The following is a 19,943-nucleotide window of genomic DNA, read 5'->3' on the forward strand; positions in this document are numbered from 1 at the left end:
TGAGCTAGAAGCAAGAGCAAGACAGAATAACAAAACCTTGAAAGAATGATGCTGGGTGGGGATGGTAGTTAGGAAATGTCCCCAAACTGGCAGCAGTATCTGAGTAGTGGAGATAGTCCTGAGATTCTTAGCAGCAATGGAAAAAGAGAAACCCAAGGGACCCCCTCAGTCTTCTAATTGAATGCAAAGGAGCAAATCACATTTTCAAAGTAGACAAATATTTCCAAAGTATCTGTGTTCTAGGAGGAATTACCAGAAGGCTTTTTGTATAATGTGCATTTTAAAAAGGTCTAATGGACAATGACTGCCAGTAAACGGAGGCGTGGAGAGAAGAGAAAGAATTCAGTCAAGATGCGGTGGACGGAGCAGATTTAGAAAGGAGAACGCATCCTCATTTCTGGGATGGATGAGCAGAAAATAATAAAAGATGACACAAAGAATTTGACATGTAGGTGGGGGAAGCTGAGGGTGCATATGTTAAACAGCTTCGATTTCCAAGTAAAAACTCAAGAGGTAGTTTTATTTTTTTTTGAAACATTATTTAAACCTATTGCTTGTGCTGTTAAAACTTGAATACCTTTTTATGTGAATTTCACTATATCCTTTTTTTTTTTTCAGATTCTTTTTGAATGGTTCTGCCCCAGATAGAGATAATAGTGGAATATTTCTTATGGATTTGGACACCTCAGGTGGTCTCAGTGGGGAAATTTATTATAATTCATGCACTTTTTAACTCCTTGCCAATATGTAGAGTTCAGAACTAAGAATGACATTGCTAAGTATTCAAAATAAATGCAACTGTTGAATCCATCCAGGATATGCCAGTATTTTTTTTTTTAACGCTGATGGTTCTATAATCTATTTCAACTTTACCATTTTATCACGAAAACATACCTTTTGGGCTTGCTTGTACATCTGAAATGTAGGTAATACTCTGATGTGACAAGTTTGGGCCAACTCCTGGGAAAGGAAAAGGGCACGAAGTTATAATTTTGGTACCCTTTCTCTGTACCAAGCATGGCATTTGGTGACTTCTCAGGAGGCCTGTCTAAAAGCTCAGGGACAGCTGACACTTTTAAGATTCTCCTGTCAAGAACTTTCTAAGATACCCTCAAACCTCCCAGGGGTGTTACAATAGAAAATGACTGCTCCCAGCATTCCCGAGCTTTTTCACTCCAGAGCTCTGGAAGAGGGGTGAGGGACAGAGGCCAAAACAGAATGCGCTGAGTGATTAAATGAGCTCTATTTAAAAGAGCTAGAAAAGATTGCAGAGAGGCCCAGTAGAGCCCAACATGGAGAGAGAATATTGAAAAATAAAAAGGAAGAAAGGAAGAATAAAGGTATCTTTATAACTTGCACTTCCTGCACTTGAGATATGGGGTGATATGATGGTCTAGCATTGTAAGTAAGGTTTACATGTTTCTTTTTTTTTTAAGCCTATAACTTTTCACTGCCCATCTTTGTAAAAGATTTGGAAAAAAGAAAAAGCCCAAGAAAAATGTCAAGATTTCAGTTGTTTTAATCCATTACAATCTGGTTTCAATGGCAGTTTTTATTTATCTTGTTTAGAGTTAAAAGAAAATTAACCACCCAAGGAAGCAACAAAACAGAATCTTTCTCCACAATATACTTATCACCCATGGCACTAAATCTCTCCCCTGCTACTACAACAGCCCCCCCCCCCCCCGCCCCACATGTGAAATTATAATTCCATGATCACATGACAACTAATAATAAATTACTGTCAGGAAAGAAAATTGTGCATTTTGTTTAACCTTAAAAGACAAAGAGCTACAATTAAATAGGCAAACAATGTTTTAATGAAGATGTGGAGAAATCAGACACTCATACGTTGCTGGTGGGGATGCAAGATGGTGCAGGCGCTTTGGAAAATGGTCTGTCAGTTCCTTAAAAAGTTAAGCATAGAGTAGCCATGGCAGTCTACTCCTAGATATGTCCTATGCGAAAAGGAAGTGTATTGAAGGGCAGAATGGGTGAGTCACATACTGTTTTGTTATTCTAAAGCTCAAATCTAATGTATGCATAGGTCACTAGTTATTGTTACTTTTCTTCATTATAAATAAAACAAATGATAAGAAGAATAATTTTGTAGCACACGGTATGTACAATAGGCCACAATTTGATTGAGGATCCAATGCTGATTATGTTGGGGAGATGGGGTGAGAAAGAAAGGCTCTAGGACAAGAAAGAAGGATTTCTTGGAATTTCTTGTGATGTTAAAAGAAAAAAAAAAGATACAGCAAGAGGAAAGTAAGATAGAATAAAATGTCTGTAATGCATTGAGTTAGAAATTGATTAATAATCTATCACAGGGGTGAAAATCATTTCTTGTCTTGAGCTGAACTCCAACCAAGAAGTGTTGTCTGCCCCCAGCAACTCTGCTGAGCAGGTTTGCAGGGCAGAGTCCAGAGCAAGTGGTAAAGAATGCAGGGACTGATTAGTGAAGTCTGCCTTCGTATGAGGAGGGCGGGGCGGCAGGAGAGCCGCAAGTTTGCTCTTTTTTCTTTTTTTAAGTGATACAAACACACTAGAGCATATGAAGGAGTTTACAACAGTTTGTCAGAAGGAAACTGTGGAATTCTACTTGACTTTAAATTGACTACAATCACTCACTGAGACACTGCTATCAATGATGTTACATTCAGATTTTATGTGTCTACATGGGAAGATTTAAAACTCTTACCTGAGAATCATCAACATCCACGGTAGCAAACATTACATTTTGGTATTGCAGAGACAGTGCCTTGAAAAAGGAAAGGATAAAAATTCCCCATTAGCTTAGTGTTAATATGAAATCACACACAAGAAGTGTCTTTTTACATAAGGAAGAAATGAACAAAAATGTTGTTCAAGACAGCTAAGCATTATTCTGGCCTTTCGCTGATGTCTAGAACCTGAAGCACCAAAGCATTTCAAATGTCAGATGATACCAAGGTCAAGTAAAGGTCAATGGCAGAACCAGAGTCTAAAGAACCTAACTGAAGGTCAGAGTTTCAAAGCTGGAAAAGGAATAATGGCATGTATGTGATGGACCCAGACTCACCTTGTGAACTGGAGGGAGAGAGAGAGCAGCTCTTTCCTGGGGGAGGGTTTGTCTTCAGTGGTTTGAAAAATATAAATCTCTGAACCAAATACCCAGACTCTGCCTTTATTTCCTCCTCTTGCCAGGCCTTTTGAAGGTGGAGATGCTGCTGGTGGGAGAAGGCTCGTATGGCTGAGGTGTTACCAAATACTTGTGCTGACCGTGAGCCTACTTGCTTTGTGCCCCCACCAACACCCTGTGTGAGTCATGCTGTTCTGCACTATGAAACTGGCTTTTCCAGCTGTCTTCCAATTCCATTCTGCCAATGGGAAGCATTTGCAGGAAAATGGAAGGTGGGAGGCTGAAAGAAACAACATTCTCTGCTTCTGTTTTGTTCTCTGTCACAAGCAAATGTTTTGCAATATAGTCCTTCCTGTAAGTCGGCCCTAACCATCCCCCCCACCCCCACATCTGCTCAGGTCGCCTGATCTGGGCCTTAGGAATTGAAAGCACCAGGCCACCTATATGGCCACCAGCCCTGCAGGTACCGCCCTGACACCAAGGAATAACAGTGAGTGAACACAGGTTACTATGCTATTTACCCAGCTTTTAGTAATGCCGGTTCAATCCAAATCTGTAAGAACCTAATAACATTAATAATCACATGTAAACAATCAGGAATAATATCACATGAGAGAATTGGGGAATAATGAACGCAAGTCCTAAGAGTCCAGATCAGAGTCTGGGTCCGGGAGGCAGTTGGTCAGCATCTTGCAAGGCAGAGTCTGCGGCGGCTTCAGAGTCAGCTAAAGAGGGATTGATCAGAGCAGCAGCATGCCTTTCCCTCCGTCTTAGCTGTCTCAGCTGTCTGCTCAAAGGCCTTTGCTTTCATATTCTTGTATGATGTCATGCTGCATCAGCCTTTGATGAACACGTCTTGATAAGCACATGCTGATTATGTCGCTCCATTGAGCGTGCTCTGAGAGGGTGGTGTTGCCCCTCAGATAAGCACATGTTGTCTACCATGTTGTACTGCGCATGCTTGAGGGGTTGCACCATTCCTCTGAGTCACCGCTCTATTGCGCATGCTCTAAACATGACTTCTTAGTTGACAGGACTGACACCATCTTGGTTCAGTCCTGCTCTCCACATTCTAGAAGCATTTTTGGCAGCTGCAGTGACAATGGCATTAGTGGTAGGTCAGGGGGATAGTAGATGCAGCAGCAGCGGCAACAGCCTGTAAATGTCAGCTCCTGCTTTTTTTTTTTTTTTTTCTTCCCAGATGGCTATGTTCATACTTTAAGGACACTTAATAGCATATTGATTTGTTTGCTTTAACATCGTATTTCAAGCATATCCAGTGACCTATTTCAAATGGAACCTCTCTCTGATGGTGGTGTCGGGTACGCTGAGGTTGGCCAAGGGGAGACAATAAGAGCTGTCTCTGAGGGCTGTGCCCACGGAGAAGAAGGAAGGGCTGAGTCGTGGAGACATGCACGGTTCCTTTGTAGGGTTCATTCTAGTTGTTTGTCCATGGAGTGTGACTGAAGTGGGAGTTCCTTCTTTAGAGGCACATTAAGATGGTGAAATTGGGGGGAAGTTCTCAGATCATAGACACAAAGGCCTGTGGAGTTTTAGAGTACTTTTCAGATAAAAAAGAGGTTGATTTTGATTGGCAGCATTTTGATGACTGGCGGGAAAATGGTGTCACCCAAGAACTCCAGGGCAATTGACTTGCACTTTTCAAGTTTGAAGATTTAGGGATGCTCCCCTGTACGAGTCAGGGAAATGGGTTTGACCTATGTGAACACGTAATTCCCAGGATCAGTTCTATTTTTGAAGTTTTCAGGGACTCCCGAGTCTGTCAGGAAATGCACAGGTATATGGCAGTTTTCAGTTTTGTATCAAGCAGTAGCCAGAAGACATGGTAGAGACATAATTCTTTGCTAGGTTGAAGTTCTCTTATGGGTACTGCCTTCCTTCACGATCCCAACTTCATCTACATAGGACTGCACACCCCCATCCCAGCCCCTAACAGCAGCTCTTCCTTCTACTCTTTTCTTCCTCATATATGTTACTTTTTGTTCACCTTCCCTGTTGATCTTAACTCTAAAACAACTCCTGAATTTGATCTGCCCTTATTTCCTCCAGAAATGACCAAATCTCCAAAACCAAGATTATTGTTCACCTTGAGTTACCTGCCTTCAGTCTTTCCAACCCATTCTTAAACAACACTGCCAAAAGTATTTTCTAAAACCTGTATTCGATCATGGAGAAACCCTTCTTAAAATTCTTCTGACCGTATAGCAACTTAAGTTGTTACACAAGATCCTTCTTGATCTGGACTCAGCTTCCTTTGTGAAGTTCATTTGCATACGTTATAAGTTAGCCTGAAAGACTACCTGCCTTCCTATGATCACACATGCAATTGCTTATAAAATTTATCACCTTTCCTCTTCCTGAAATGCTCTTTCTGGGGTTCTGTGCTTGGTGATCCTATCAGCCCGGGGTCAGCTATGCCCTGTAAATCAAAGCCAGCTCTCCACCTGGTCTTGTAAATAACACTTGATTGGAACACAACTTATCCATTCGTGTATTGCCATTGATTGGCTGCTTTTGTGCTACAACAGCAAAGCTGAGTCGTTATGACAGAAACCACATGGCCTGCAAACCTGAAAATATTGATTTTCTCGTGTTTTACAGAAAAAGTTTGTGACCCCTGCTCTTAGTCATCAAATGGGACTGTGGAATTTATTTAAGACTTAAAGTTTTAAATTACTTCTTAAAAACCACATTTTCTTAGAATTCACCTTGTTCTTGTTGCAATACGTCCCTCAGCAGAGACACTATGGGTTGTAAACTTATAGTTTTTGAGTGTCTAAAATGTTTTAAGTTCTTCTTCTTCCTTGAGTAATGGTTAGCGAGCTAATTTCCATTCCACTTTTCCTTCAGAGCCTAAAAAGGAAAAAAGGTGAAGATTCCTTGAATTCCCCTGAGCTAGAGCTCTGGTTTCAAAGTGGTTTTACCAGTGAGATGCATGCGGGGGAGATGTGAAAGGCAGCAGAAGACAGAAGGTATTTTCTGTTTGCTTTTGGATGTTCCTGCTACAAAGCAAGACTGTGGGTATTGGAAGGCAGCCGCCAGACTCAGGGATCCCGTGCCACACCTTGGCTTCCTGACGCCCAGAGGCAGCAGTGGCAGCAGTAGCTTCCTGAATCTGGTTCTGACTCCCTGATTGCTGCCCTGTTTCTTTTCCTTCCAGTCGTGGTTCCCATGTTCCCACACTCCTGATTATGGCAAAGTTAGAATCCCGGTAGGTGCATCTGTGGTGTTCTGAAAGAGTTGTTCATGGTGTGCCAGCCCAGAGCCCGTTCATCCACCCTGTCAGTGACTTTATAAGCATTAAATGCCTTGTATTAAAGTCTTCTCTGTCTAATTTGGTTTCTGTTTTTTGCTTTGATCTCTGATTGATAAAGTGACCTAGAGGAAGTAAAGCCTTTTCTCCAACCCCCTTATGTACTATGAGTTTTTAAAAAATTTCACACATAATACATAAACACATCCTCTTGTAAGAGTTCAAACATTGCAAGAAAAACAGAGCAAAACACAAACTTCTCCAGCTCACAATCTTCCCTCAATATTTACTCCCTTTCACAAAAAATCCTTGTTTGATATGCATATTCTGCTCTTTTCATATAGTATGTGTGTGTATATACACATACATGTATATAGTTACAATACATATGTCTGTTTTTACATAAATGAAACCATACTATGTAAATTTCTTATATTGTGCTCTTTATACTTAATCCTATGCTATCTTCAAGACATGAATCTACTTGATTCTTTTTAACATCTGAACAGTGTGGATGTACCAACATTTATTTAAAAACTATGTTTGCATTAGATTCCAAGAGAAAACAGATGGCACATTCAAATTAGAATAATTCAGGGAGGTTTATCTCCACAGGGCTACCTGTAACTTACAATAAAGTTAAAAACGAGGTAGGAGAGGCTGTGGGAGCCTGGATGTAGCAGCGAACCTGTTACTACCCTTAAGGCCCAAAAGTATGAAAGGAGAGGTTACCAAGCCTTAGATTTCATTGTACTTTATGAAATAACTCTGGTTGGCTGTTGGGATTTGATCAGCTTTGACTCTAACCTGTGAGTATATTTATACTACTGAAGCTGAACTTTGGACATTCTCACAAAGTTTTCAGTGTTAGACTAGAAAGGCCTGTCAGATATTAAAATGTTCCATCTGAATATTCCAAGAATTTTAGGCACAAAATGGATGTTCATATGTCATGCAGCCAATTTCTTTTCTTCTTTTTCATAAAGAAGTCCCTTTAACATTTCATGTAATAATGGCTTGGTGGTGATGAACTCCTTTAGCTTTACCTTGTCTGGGAAGCACTTTATCTGCCCTTCCATTCTAAATGATAACTTTGCTAGATAGAGTAATCTAGGTTGTAGGTCCTTGCGTTTCATCACCTTGGGTACTTCTTGCCAGTCCCTTCTTGCTTGCAATGTTTCTTTTGAGAAATCATCTGACAGTCTCATAGGAACTCCTTTGTAGGTAATTCTCTGCTTTTCTCTTGCTGATTTTAAGATTCTCTCTTTATCTTTAAACTTTGGCATTTTAATTACAATGTATCTTGATGTGACCCTCTTTGGGTCCAACTTATTTGGGACACTCTGTGCTTCCTGGACTTGTATATTTATTTCCTTCACAAAATTAGGAACATTTTCTTTCATTATCTTTTCAAATAAGTTTTCAATTTCTTGCTCTTCCTCTTCTCCTTCTGGCATCCCTATGATTCAGATGTTGTCATGTTTGGAAATGTCCCAGAGGTTCCTAAGGCTATCCTCATTTTTTTTAACTCTTGTTTATTTTTTCTCTTCTGGTTGAATGTTTATTTCTTCCTTATGTTCCAAATTGTTGATTTGAATCTCAGCTTCCTTCCCTTCACTGTGTAGTCTTCTTTATTTCACTCAGTGTAATCTTCATTTCTTTCTTTATGGTGTTGCCAGACTCAATGAGTTCTCTGAGCATCCTGATCACCAGTGTTTTGAACTCTACATCTGATAGGTTGGCTATCTCTGTTTTTTTAGTTCTTTTTCTGGGGGTTTGGTCTGTTCTTTCATTTGGGCCATATTTCTTTGCCTCCTCAATTTGGCAGCCTCCTCGTGTTTGTTTCTGTGTATTAGGTAGAGCTGCTTTTACTCCCTTAGTAGCATGGCCTAGTTAGAGAAGGCACTTGTAAACTGCATGGGGTGGAGCCTTAGGTAACTTCCAGGGTGGGGCAACCTGCTTCACTAATTTGTGGCTCTGTGGGGTGGGGGTGGGGTGGGGAAGGAGGGCTCAGAGAGGGGACAATGAAATGCTGCTGCCTGAATTCTGGAGGTTTGCCCAGCACTCACCCTATTTCCAGTTACTTCACCCACTTCCTGTATGAGACTGGTGCCCTTCCAGCTGCTGCCCTGATGGTGAAACCCAGAGTGAGTGGGTTTGTGTAAGTTCTAAGTCTGTGCAGGCCCTTTAAGTGGTGAAATCTGGCAGTCTCTTCTGCCTCCTCAACCCTCACTGGTTTTTACAGCCAGAGGTAACGGGGATTTATCTTCTGATGTTGGAACCCTGGGCTATGCCATGTGGCCTAGGGCTGGGATGGCTCGCTCCCAAGGTATCTCTCCTGTCCGTTCCACCGCAGCCCCTTCTGTAGCCTCTCCATGCCACCCTGCCTCTCAGCCCATCTCCAGACAAGCCCCTTCCTGCCCATCTGGGTGAATGTGGCTTCTTTAACTCTTTGGTTGTCAGACCCCCATACAGCTTGATTTTCTGACAGTTTTGGGTGTTATTAGTTTTGAAATCTGGTTGTAATTCTTTCTATGGTTGCATGAGGGGGCGAAGCATGGCTACCTATGCCTCCATCTTGACCAGAATTGGCAAGTTTCTCTATTTCTAAGTTTATTTAAAATTAAATGTCAAAGGTTGTGACTGTAGATAGAATTAATTCAGGTTGATTCAAGAGTTCAAGTCAAAAGTTGAATATTAGAAACTTCACTGAAAATAAACTAGATTATTTTCACTGTGGAGAGAAGTGAAAACTTGTTTATATTTGAAGAAATAGATTTCACAAACTTGACCACAAATGTAAAACTTCTGCACTGAAGGAGAAATGAAGAGACAATGTCTTGAAATTCTTTCTGCAGCATGTTATACCAAAAATTAAAAAATAAAATGGTGAAAACTTAAAAAATGGGGCAATGGAAAAATTAAATAGATAAAAACATTGTATAGACATTAAAATTATAATCTGAAGAGCTACAAAAATCTGAAAAAAATGTATGTGGTAAAAGATCTGAATATAAATATACAATTATATTCTACTAAGTAGAATATTTTACTAAAATATGTTATAAAGAAGATCAAAGATACAAAAGAAATATGTAAGAGATACAATTTGTTCTAATAATAGGGTTGAAAGATTGGGGGTAGTTTTGTCGTCGTCGTCGGCAGCCGTCCGTCTCGAGAGACGATGGTGTAGCTTCTTAAGAGTCTATCTGCACCGCCGAGAATGGCTGTGCAGTCCGACTCGGGAGTGACACGGTATCTGTCTCCTACCGTGTTGAATCGACATCTTGCGATGACGCTGGAGTGTCCTCTCCAGTGAAGCTGAAGCTACAGAGCCTGGGCAGGGTGATATGGAGGGTCTGCTGTTGCCCATGCAGCAGACCCCCCCTCTCTTCGCAGCTGAAGGGTCCAAGGGAAAGACGGAGTCAATACAGCTTGGCTTCAGGTGCGCCGCAGGAGTTGCCAGAGTTGACTACAACGTCAAACCGCCTTAGGGACTCCGGCTCCGGATTTTCTGTCGGGGTTTACTCCCTTAGCCTTTCCCCTGAAGAGGTATGCCGCAAGGCAGCGGAGGTTTTTTGGAGTCAGAGTTTTCCTTCTCTGATGTACCCTGACTGGAAGATCGAACCAGCGACACTTAGCTCGCAGGCCGATGCTCAATCCACTGAGCCATACCAGCCAGGGACTGGGGGTAGTTTATTCTTTTATATTTTAGTTAAAAACAAGTATCATCTTTATCTGGAATCTATTCCAATATTTGGAAGGTCTGAACTCAGGAACTTCGGTAAAATGTGATTATGAATAATCTATTCACTTGTACAATTGTCTTCTTTAGCACATCTTGATGTTCCTTGCAGAATTATCCATAGGCAAGTAGTCTGAATTTTCTGCTGTGTGTACTAATCAATTTGATCGTGGTATATTATATTCAGGCCAATCAAGATGTTTCAAAAACTATGTTTCCATAATGGCTCATGAGTGCCAAGCTTTTAAGATTTTCTGTGAAAAATATTTGGGGACTTTAAATTTCTTCTAAAACTATAAATAGAGACTGATGGTACTTACATGAACAAGAGGACAAATCCGTTTGCATGCACCACACCATTTTGCTGAAAATTCAACCACCACAAGTTTGCATTTGGCGGTTTTTAGAAATGTCTTGAATTCATCCTAAAACCAGAACATAAATGAAGAAATGTGCATAATCACAGAAACTCATACACTTTTGTAAATAATAAAATGACAGGGTAGTTCTTTTAAACCTTAACCATGTTCCCCATCTCATTGTTCGCCGGGTGACCCAACCTTTCCCAAATGTTCCTGAGGTCATATATATTTATCTTTTAAGCACCTGTAAGTGATGGTAAATCACCCCCCAAATTAGGAGCCTGTTTACCAAATGATTGTTGGTAATGGGGAGAGACTGGGATTGGCCAGTGAGAGATGAGGGGAGGAGCATGAGGGCGAATGGCTGTTTAATGTGAACATCTATAATTGAGTTTTTAAACAAGGACCTAAACATGCATTGATAGTGAAATTTAAAAGGAGAAGAATGACTCTAACACCTTGAATCACTTGTTTTGTTTTGGGGAAGTGATCTTTATTAAAGCTATCATCAACATCACATGTTTCAGGAATTGATGCACTTTCTGCTGAATGTCTTAAGTAAAATTTCCATCAACTGTCCGTATCATATAAGTAAAGTAATATTTTCCTTCCTGCGACTTCAGATCACTGTATCTATATTTGCTTGCTTTATCAATAGTGACTGGAGGTACGTGGTTTATCTCTTTAACAAGCCCCTACAAAACTCACCCTGATGCACTCCTGAACCTCCACGAACCCTTACTGGCACATAGTAAGTGATCATGGAATCTCTAGTTAATGAATAAATCATTTGCTAAACTCTAGTGTTGTGTTCAAGATTTATTTTTCCTTTTCTGACTGGAATTGTAATAATAGTAGTTAACTTACTCTGTGCCTGGTATTTTCTCCCTTAATCTTTAAAACCACCCCATGGAGTGGGTATTATTAGCATTATCTCCATTTTACTGATGAAAAAATGAAAATTGATTAATTTTCTCATGGTCAGTCAGTCTAGTGAGTCGTGTATTGGGATGGCATACCTAGGCAGCCTGATGCCAGGGTCCATGTCCCTTAACTGCTACACATAGTCTCTCATGAGTTCTTATAGCAATGGGGCTTGATCTCCCTCTCATGGGACCTAATTGTATCATGTGCTCATCCCTGGACGAATCATTAAGACGGGGGGGAATGGGATCACCAATTGGCTTAAGTCAAGCAGGGCCTACCACTGGAATTAGGGAGGTGGGTAATTCCACACAAATGGCACATTGCTTTGTACTAGGGGAGTGTTGACATGTGCATTGCCATTTGCTTTAGTTTCAAGCAGGTGAAACTGATGGCTCTAAAAAGATATACTCTGTTCCTTTACCAATTTTCCTCTTGGACAGTGATTTTCAACCAGTATGCCGCAAGCACTTTCAAAACATGCAATACCTGACTCTTTAGTGGAGGCACTGACCTTTTCTTTTCTTAGGTTGTTAGATAAAAAAATAACAACAGCCAACACAACAATATCTGTCTGGAATGAATGAGTCAAAATCATACCTATTTTTGTCAGACATACAAAAAAAAAAAATAGATTTTTTGGTATGCCACAGGATCTTAGTGATTAGTTTATGTGCGCCATGAGATGAAAAAGGTTGAAAATCACTGCTCTAGGATATGGGGCAATTGTCAAGAGCCACGTCAAGCCTCTATTTCTCAGTTGCTTGTGAAGTCCCAACACCCTCCGCCTCTCAGCAGTGGTTAGAGTGTCAATTGGCCTAGCTGGACGGATGAATTAGACTTGGCTAAGTTCTCTGAAGTGAATACCCCCGTAGCGTATGTATTGATTTGCTATGCATTTATTGAGGCCTGCTCTATGCCAGGTACCGCTAGGCCACAGCTGTGGACAGAAAAACAAGACAGAACATTCCTTGCCTTCATGGAGCTTATATTTTGGACGGATAACTGAGGGTAAGAGCGATGGTAAGATCAATAAGTAAAATATGTAGTGTATTAGTGATCATTGCTGATAAAGAAGAAACGGAGAAACATAAAGCAGGACGAAAGGACAGAAGCTGGATTACAATTGTAGTCTGGGTGGCCGAGGTCCACCTCAAGGAGAAGGGGGATTTGAACAAAGATGTGGCGGGGACAGCAGGCTCTCAGGAGGGGGCCCTGGGGAGGAGCTGCAGAGGCATTCTCAGGGGTGGGAGGCCTTCTCAGGGACAGGCTATACTGTGAGAGTCTCAGAAAATTAAAAAAAGAAGCACTAGAAGAATTGGCAGATGTGTGCTATTTTAAAACATCAGCGATTTTCAACCTTTTTCATCCCATGGCACATGTGAACTAATTACTAAAATTCTGTGGCACATCAAAAATATATTTTTTGCCTGACAAAAGTAGGTATAATTTTGATTCATTCACACTGGGTGGCTTTTGTTGTCTTGGGTGTTGTCATTTTTTTATTTGCCAGTCTAAGGAAAGGAGGTCAGAGCCCCTGACTAAACAGTCAGGTGTTGCATGTTTTAAAAATTCTTGCCATGCACCAGGGTGCTGTGGTACACTGGTTGAAAATTGCTGGCTTCTATCCAGGTGATATAGCAATGCTTCCTTTCAGTCTGGGCAGTCTCATTTTTGTGACCTTCTGTACAGCAGACGCATTTGCAGAAAACGTCAGAAGTGTACATCTGAGGAGCTGGTAACCCAGGCCCTGTGCCCTCCCCCTCGGTCCAGCTCCTGGCCCTCCTGTAGTGAAGCCTGGATTCTAATGCCCACTCTACCCCTGAATGAGGCAGGGCCTTAGCTTTTCTTTTAGAGGTAATTTTCTTCTTTATACCCAAAGAACTATCCTTGCCCTATCTCTGTATTTAGATTTGTTGTGGTGGTAACATTGGGCAATGGATACCAAATGGCTTTATAAAATACGACTAAAGAGTTGTTGATACTACTGGCCATCACTTTTCCTATCCCACTCCATAGGCATGATCTGTTCTCTTTCCCAGAACAAGAGAACTATGTGGGCTCTTTTATTTCCACAGAATTTCCTTTAGTTAAGGAAGACTCTGTGGAATCAGGTACAGAATGGGATATGTTAGGAGCTGGCCTGGACCCAGCTAGAGTCAGAGCAAGAAATGAACATGAGGGAGGAACAAAACCCTTTTTGATCAATCTGTCTGTCCCTTGGCTACTCTCTAGATAGTGCCATCTTCAAGATACAGCCTGAAGAGCAAGAATTTTAAAATCTCCCCTTGCTACAAAGCAATGAAGGAAATAATTCTTAAAGTTGATCACATCTGTTCTCAAGTTGGTCTCTTTGGAAATATTCAATGGAGCCAAATAAATACTTGCCTCATCTTTAATAATCTGCACCATGATTTACACCTGGGAATTGCTGACGAAACTCTCTTGTTGGTTCCGTTGGCTCACTGTAGCTGTCTCTTATCCATTACAGGATCTTAGCTGGAATATAAGGATGACTTCTCTATGACATCATTAAACATGACATCTCAGAACTTAGAACTTCGGCAGACTTGGAGCTAATTTCGTTTTTATGCCACAAGTATTCACTGGTGGGTGGTCAGCCAAGAATCAGCCAACTATGGAATCAACTGTGTGTCTGTCTTTGATCTCCTGGCACCCACTTCCACCCACCCCTCTCCCTTCCCCAGCCCTGCAGCCACCCAGTGGGAAATAAGCAAGATACAGTAAATAGATGAAAGTTATTTTCATTTAGGACGTTGAAGGAATTATTTTGTGGTCAAGGAAAATATTAATGTCTTAATCCTATAATAGGTTTCCTGTAAATTTGGTTTTATGAGTCATGGATTCCCTAAACTGTTATTTTGCTCTATTTAGGAGATAAAGAAACTTTACTTTTGTGCACTGGATCAGGGATTGGAAACTTTTTCTGGAAAGGACCCAATCATAGTTGAGGTTTTACAGACCATATTTAAGTCTTTGCTGCATATTCTTTGTTTTTACAATCTTTAAAAATAAACATTCTTAGTTTACAAAAAGAACACCAGTTTGCTGAACTCTGCACGCGATGGTTTGTCATTTTTCAGAATTTAGTGTTATAAAACACCTTACATGGCCAATGTTCTCCAAATCTTCTTCAGAGCAACAAAAATGACAACAACAAAGTGAGAAATAGCAGATTTCTGTCTTAAAGCAAAAACAGCAAAAATCCTTTCTGGTTTTTCTGTACATCAAGTTAGGTCTCCCAGGATGAATTCCCTGCCTCTCATTTTTGTATGCACTAGATAAAATATTGTATAAGTATGACAATGTCTTGTACAGCCACAGACCAGGTGGCTTTTTGTAGTGATATCTGTCAGTTGCCTCCCTATACTAATTTCTTCTACTTTTCTTTGGGAAAATCTACCCCCCTCTCCATTTTACAGGAACTGTGCAGCTGGAGTGGGAATAACATAACCCTAAAACCAGAGTCAGATCCTGATTACCTTAACCCAACCAGCAATCCTATCTTCAGGTTAGAAAGCAGGAAAGCCAGAGAAAGCAGTTCCAGCACTTACGACAGGGTTACTAACATGTTCTCTTTCTCTACCTGAATAGAACCAAGAAGATGCTGGCTGGCAGCTATTATAAAACACAGGAACCCATTATTTATTACAGGGCAGTATTTCAGAAAGCAGTGAGGAGACCGAGAGGAAATCTGGGTTTTTGGTAATACTTTGATCTATTGGATTAATCATTGTCAGAAACTCAGTCTAAGCCTGGCCTTTTCATGTCTAGAGCTAGTAACTTCCTTTATAGTTTAAATTGGGTTAAGTTGGCATTTCTGATGCCTACCTGGAAACCATGCAGGTATAATATTGAAATTTCTTTACTTGGGTCTAATTGCAAGAAGTATGACTTCACATCACTATAGGTGTTTAAAAATTTCTCACATAAGGTCCACAACAGTAGAGCAAAAACTAACTTCAGGATCGAGGAAGTTAATGTCTGGCATCTGATATGTCCAGACTCAATTTTTTTTTTTTTTAATTAAAAAAATTTTACATAATCTTTGGGTAATTCAGAATTAGCTTAGGCATTTTTCAGAAGTTTCTGAGATTGATGTCTCAACTCCACACCTCAAAATATTACTCATCCTCTGAAGTAGCCACTTACCAACCGGCATTCCAGTGACCTAAATTTGCTTCCAAGCCTCCCTAACTGCCTAATGTTTATCAAGGGAAACCATGGAAGGAAACTAAGCCGTGGAGTCACGAAAGTCATTTTTCCACTTCCGGGTATGAGAGGGGCACTAAACATGGACCAAACAATTGATTTCAAATCTGAGTGTTGCTATTGTGTGAGCTCTTGAGTAAATTATTGCTTATCTAAGCTCTTACTTCTTAATCTGGGTAATGGGGACCCTACTCACCTCATAGGGATACAGTAAGAATTAACAGACATGAAGAAGTCTAGTCAAGGGTGCACCATTTCTGGTCCGAGCCAGCAAAGGCATGCATGCATTCCATTCTGACATTCCAAGTCCATATTTCAGAAAGGGCTTTCTTACCTCAGAGAGAATAGAAAGTGAACAGCAATCCAGTGTACCCCCTTCTGGGCTGATGAAACTCTAAAAAGCAAAAGAAACACAGGTTGCAACCTAACTGTCCACAAGCCTTTGAGGGTACACTCCGTTGGCCCTACCATAGTGCTGGCTGACATTTAGAAACTACAACGTTTTAGGAATAAACAAAGCCTCTTACTCCTCTTGAAAAAGGTCGTAAGATCTGGCAACACCGAGCCTAGAGTTCTGTGTTGCATGGTCACTGTCCCCTCCGGAGGCAGCATGCTCTGTCCAGTTGACCCCTGGACCCACTGCCTCCTTATGACTTTGAGAACTCAAAGTGGAGTGGCAAGATGCCATTTTTGTTGTGGGTGTGTAGCTCTTTCCCTTCTGCTAAAATAATAAAGGTTTGAAGTATTTCTAATATGGTTGTCCACTGTCTGCTTTATTCTTTTTTCTTTGCCTCTGTGGTGTTGTTAGGTCTGGTAGGAATGAGAGGAGAAACAACAGGAGAACAGGCCATGAGTTTAAAATATTTATTTGGCCAGCTGTTACAGGTGAGATAAGACCGTAAGGTGTCAGCAGTGAACAAAAGAAAGGCAAGAGTTTTAAAGGGGGTAAAGGGAGGAGTGAGTTGAAGGGACTCTCTGTAGATGGCTTTGGGGGAGTTGGCTCTGAGAACAGAGAGGCTTACTAAAACAGAGAAGTTACTAACTTCATGCTGGCAGGCTAAGACATCTTTGAAGGATATAGGCCTTGCCAGTAGGCTAAGATATCTCGGAAGGACACAGGGAGTTACTAACATCAGCAGTGACTGAGGGGTAGCAGATTTAATGGGGCTTGCTAAAATTATACCAGAATTCCCAGAACCCAGGTCTTACGTCTAAGAGTGCTGTCCTTATTTACATGACCTGCCTGGCTTCCACTGGCATTGGAGTTTGAGCCCCCTGATTTGGATGCTTCTACCATGACAGCCAGGGATTTTGGTGATCCTCTATATTGCAGATTTATCATTTCCTTCTCCTGTTATATTTTCTCTCTTTTTCACGCAGGAAGGAAAGATGGAGGCTGACACATATTATACATCTTCCAAACCCTCAGTTGAGAACCACTGTTAAGAAGTGTGGGCTTGGTTCTAGGCATCCCTTTCATTTATGTTAACTTACAAGTACCCAGCTAGTTAAGGCAATTGAGTCCTCTCTACTGATGAGGTGCAACAAGTTTGGATAACTTATCCTGGCTAGAATTAATTTAGAATTCAAGTCTGGGTCACCTGTCACACAGGGAGGGACACAGGGTCAGCTAAAACATGCAAGTCTCTTAGAAAAGCCGTTAAGCACCGGATGAAGTGAATTCAGAGTGATTTCCTCTTTTCTCTATACCAAGAAGACACCTATCATTTCTACCCTCCTTTTACTTAAAAATTTAACTGTTCTTGAACCTCACTGCGTTTTGAAAGAACATAGTACAGAATTAACTCTCAGATACAGCTACTGTCTGATAAACAGAGTCTTGCCATGCCCCTGGGTTCCCGGAAGTGGAGCAAGGCAGGTTAGTATTAGCTTTTTGTGGCTGGTAGACCTTTCCAAAGAACTCACAGATAAGCAGCTTGTTCAGCCCAAGGGCAGGGAGAGTACAAGCTGACAGCTCATAGCAGTCTGTTTTTTCCTAAGTAGAATTAAGCACTATTAGTATCCAGAAAACAGCCACATTCACAAAAATGAACATCTTTTTTATATTTTGCAGAGAGAGAGAGAGAGAGAGAGAGAGAGAGAGAGAGAGAGAGAGAGAGAGAGAGACAGAGAGCGAGAGAGGGAGAGCGAGCTTAGTCAGTAATCAGCGCAAATGCGTAGTCTGGACTAAAACCCTGGTCCAGAATTTTCCAGAAGAGAATGACCCAGGCTTCCCCTTTGCACCTGACTGCCTTCTTTGTTTCCCTGACATGCATGCACATGTATTTTTCTAGACTCATTTCTGATTTCACTGTTGGACCCACAAAGCTCCAAAACAATCTAGGTGGAGTCTCTTTTTGAGAAGCCAGGGTTGAGTGTTTTTTTTTTTTTTTTTTAAATGAATTCAGGGGTGGAATCCTGAGGGTGAGTTGGGAATTTTAAATCTTGCAAAAAATCAACATGAAAAAACAGAGGGTGGGAGGAAAAGCAGCAAAGAGAGAAAGGATGAAAAGAAAGTTGGTGAGAGGACAAGGGAGAAAAAAAAGCACAAAAGATGGCAAAGTGAAACAAGTTTACCAAACTAAGAAAGAAAGAAATCATTCATATACTTACTTGTAAACCACCTCAGAACTTAGAGACACACAGACATATGAAGTACCACAGAAACAGAGAACTATTTTATACAAAACTCAGACCATGATTAGTCTTATCCTAAGGAAGAAAGTCAGTTTATTCTCTCTTTACCAAACTCTCTGGTGGTATCGTGTGTGCGCACACACAGGTTTAGGCTTTAGTTTCATGGTGAGAAGCAGTCGGTGACAGATATATATGAGAGAATGATGAGAGGGGCTGCTCTAAAGTGCTTTGGGTGGAGGAAGAAAATTGTATCCACTGCCAGAGTCTCAATATGCAGTGTGCCCTGCAGACTATCGGCACCACCTAGGAATTTGTAAGCAAGGAAAAAAGGAAAGAAGGGAGGGAGGGAATAAAGGAGGGAGGAAGAAAGACAAGGCACAGACAACGGTATGGTGGTTACCAGAAGAGAAGGGAGGTGGGGGCAGGTAGAAGAGGGTAGAGGGGGGATAAATGGCGATGTTGGGTGGTAAGCACACAATAAACAGATGATATATTACAGAATTGTGTGCCTGAAACCTATATAATTTTATTAACCAATATCACCACAATAAATTTAAGGAAGAAAGAAAGGGAGGAAGAAAGAAAGAAAGAAAGAAGGAAGGAAGGAAAGAAAGAGGAAAGAAAGAAAGAAAGAAAGAAAGAAAGAAAGAAAGAAAGAAAGAAAGAAAGAAAGAAGGAAAGAAAGAAAGAGAAAAGAAAGGGAGAAAGGGAAGCTGCAGGAACAACAGCAGAATAACCAATGAAAGAAGGAGGACGAGAAGGAAATGGTACACCAGGAGGATAACGGATTTATAAGTTGGCCTTTCATTATGTGAATGAGAAGGGTGAATTGCCTGTAGTGCTTCAAGACCTTGCTATTCAAGGTTGCATCGACTTTGGCATCACCTGGGAGCTTCATAGAAATGTCGAACTTCAGGCTCCACCCCAGATCCACTGAATAGGAATCTGTATTACAAGATTCCCAGGGGATTCTTATGTGCGTTGATGTTTGAGAAGCCCTGCTGCAGACATACGTTTCCATCAGGGAGCTGCCTGTGAAACAGAAGGCCCAGTTCCTGAGTATCAGCGTTGCCTGGGAACTATGAGAAGTGCAAATTCTCAGGCCCCACCCTGGACCTACTGAATCAGCGTCTCTGAGGGTGGGGCCCAGATGCATATGTTTTAACAAGCCCTTCAGGTGCTCAAGTTTGAGAACCACTTAGGCTAGAAGTTGTCTGGAGGAAATAAATGTTAAAACAGTGAGGAGAGGAGAGAAGGGTACATTTAGATTGGATTTTTCTCCACTGAATTAGGGAACTTTTATGCAGGGACATCGTGAAGGTCTAGGTGTGGAAGCCTTCCACTTTCATAGGCAGGAAAGCGACCAGACAGCTAGACTAAGAGGCATCCTCACCTCCTACCACGAAGTTCATTAAGCTTTAATTTTATCACCTTTTTTTGAGACAAAATTATTAAATCCCCTCTTCTTTTTTTTTTTTTTTTTTTTTTTGTCGTTGCATTGTGTATGCTTTTGCTCACAAGGGAGTGTAGTCAACATGTTCAATGGCATGGGGAGAAGAATACATCCCCAAGTCAATGTCATGTCATTTTACTCTAAAGAACAAATGATACATGAATCTAGCCAGATCCCCAAATGGAGAAGAA

The 19,943-nt window shown here is 41.1% G+C and overlaps 1 protein-coding gene across 3 annotated transcripts in view; it reads right to left on the reverse strand.

Annotated features, from left to right (window-relative positions):
• The window catches only part of TXNDC8 (thioredoxin domain containing 8), a 49,857-nt gene extending 36,016 nt beyond the window's left edge, over positions 1-13,841 (reverse strand). For 2 of the 3 annotated variants that reach the window (XM_090274553.1, XM_090274552.1), the window contains exons 1-4: positions 13,818-13,841; positions 10,464-10,568; positions 2,705-2,764; positions 895-960 (exon numbers count right to left, since the gene is read on the reverse strand). In XM_090274553.1, the coding sequence (XP_090130679.1) occupies positions 895-960; positions 2,705-2,764; positions 10,464-10,568; positions 13,818-13,841 (255 nt within the window). Of the gene's footprint in view, positions 1-894; positions 961-2,704; positions 2,765-3,064; positions 3,397-10,463; positions 10,569-13,817 lie in introns of those variants that run through there. The other variant, XM_090274551.1, reaches the window with a different exon arrangement.
• Between the last annotated feature and the right edge of the window lie 6,102 nt (positions 13,842-19,943).

This window comes from Furipterus horrens, unplaced genomic scaffold (assembly GCF_987537825.1).
Source record: "Furipterus horrens unplaced genomic scaffold, mFurHor1.1.pri manual_scaffold_4, whole genome shotgun sequence".
In the NCBI taxonomy this organism is placed as follows: domain Eukaryota; kingdom Metazoa; phylum Chordata; class Mammalia; order Chiroptera; family Furipteridae; genus Furipterus; species Furipterus horrens.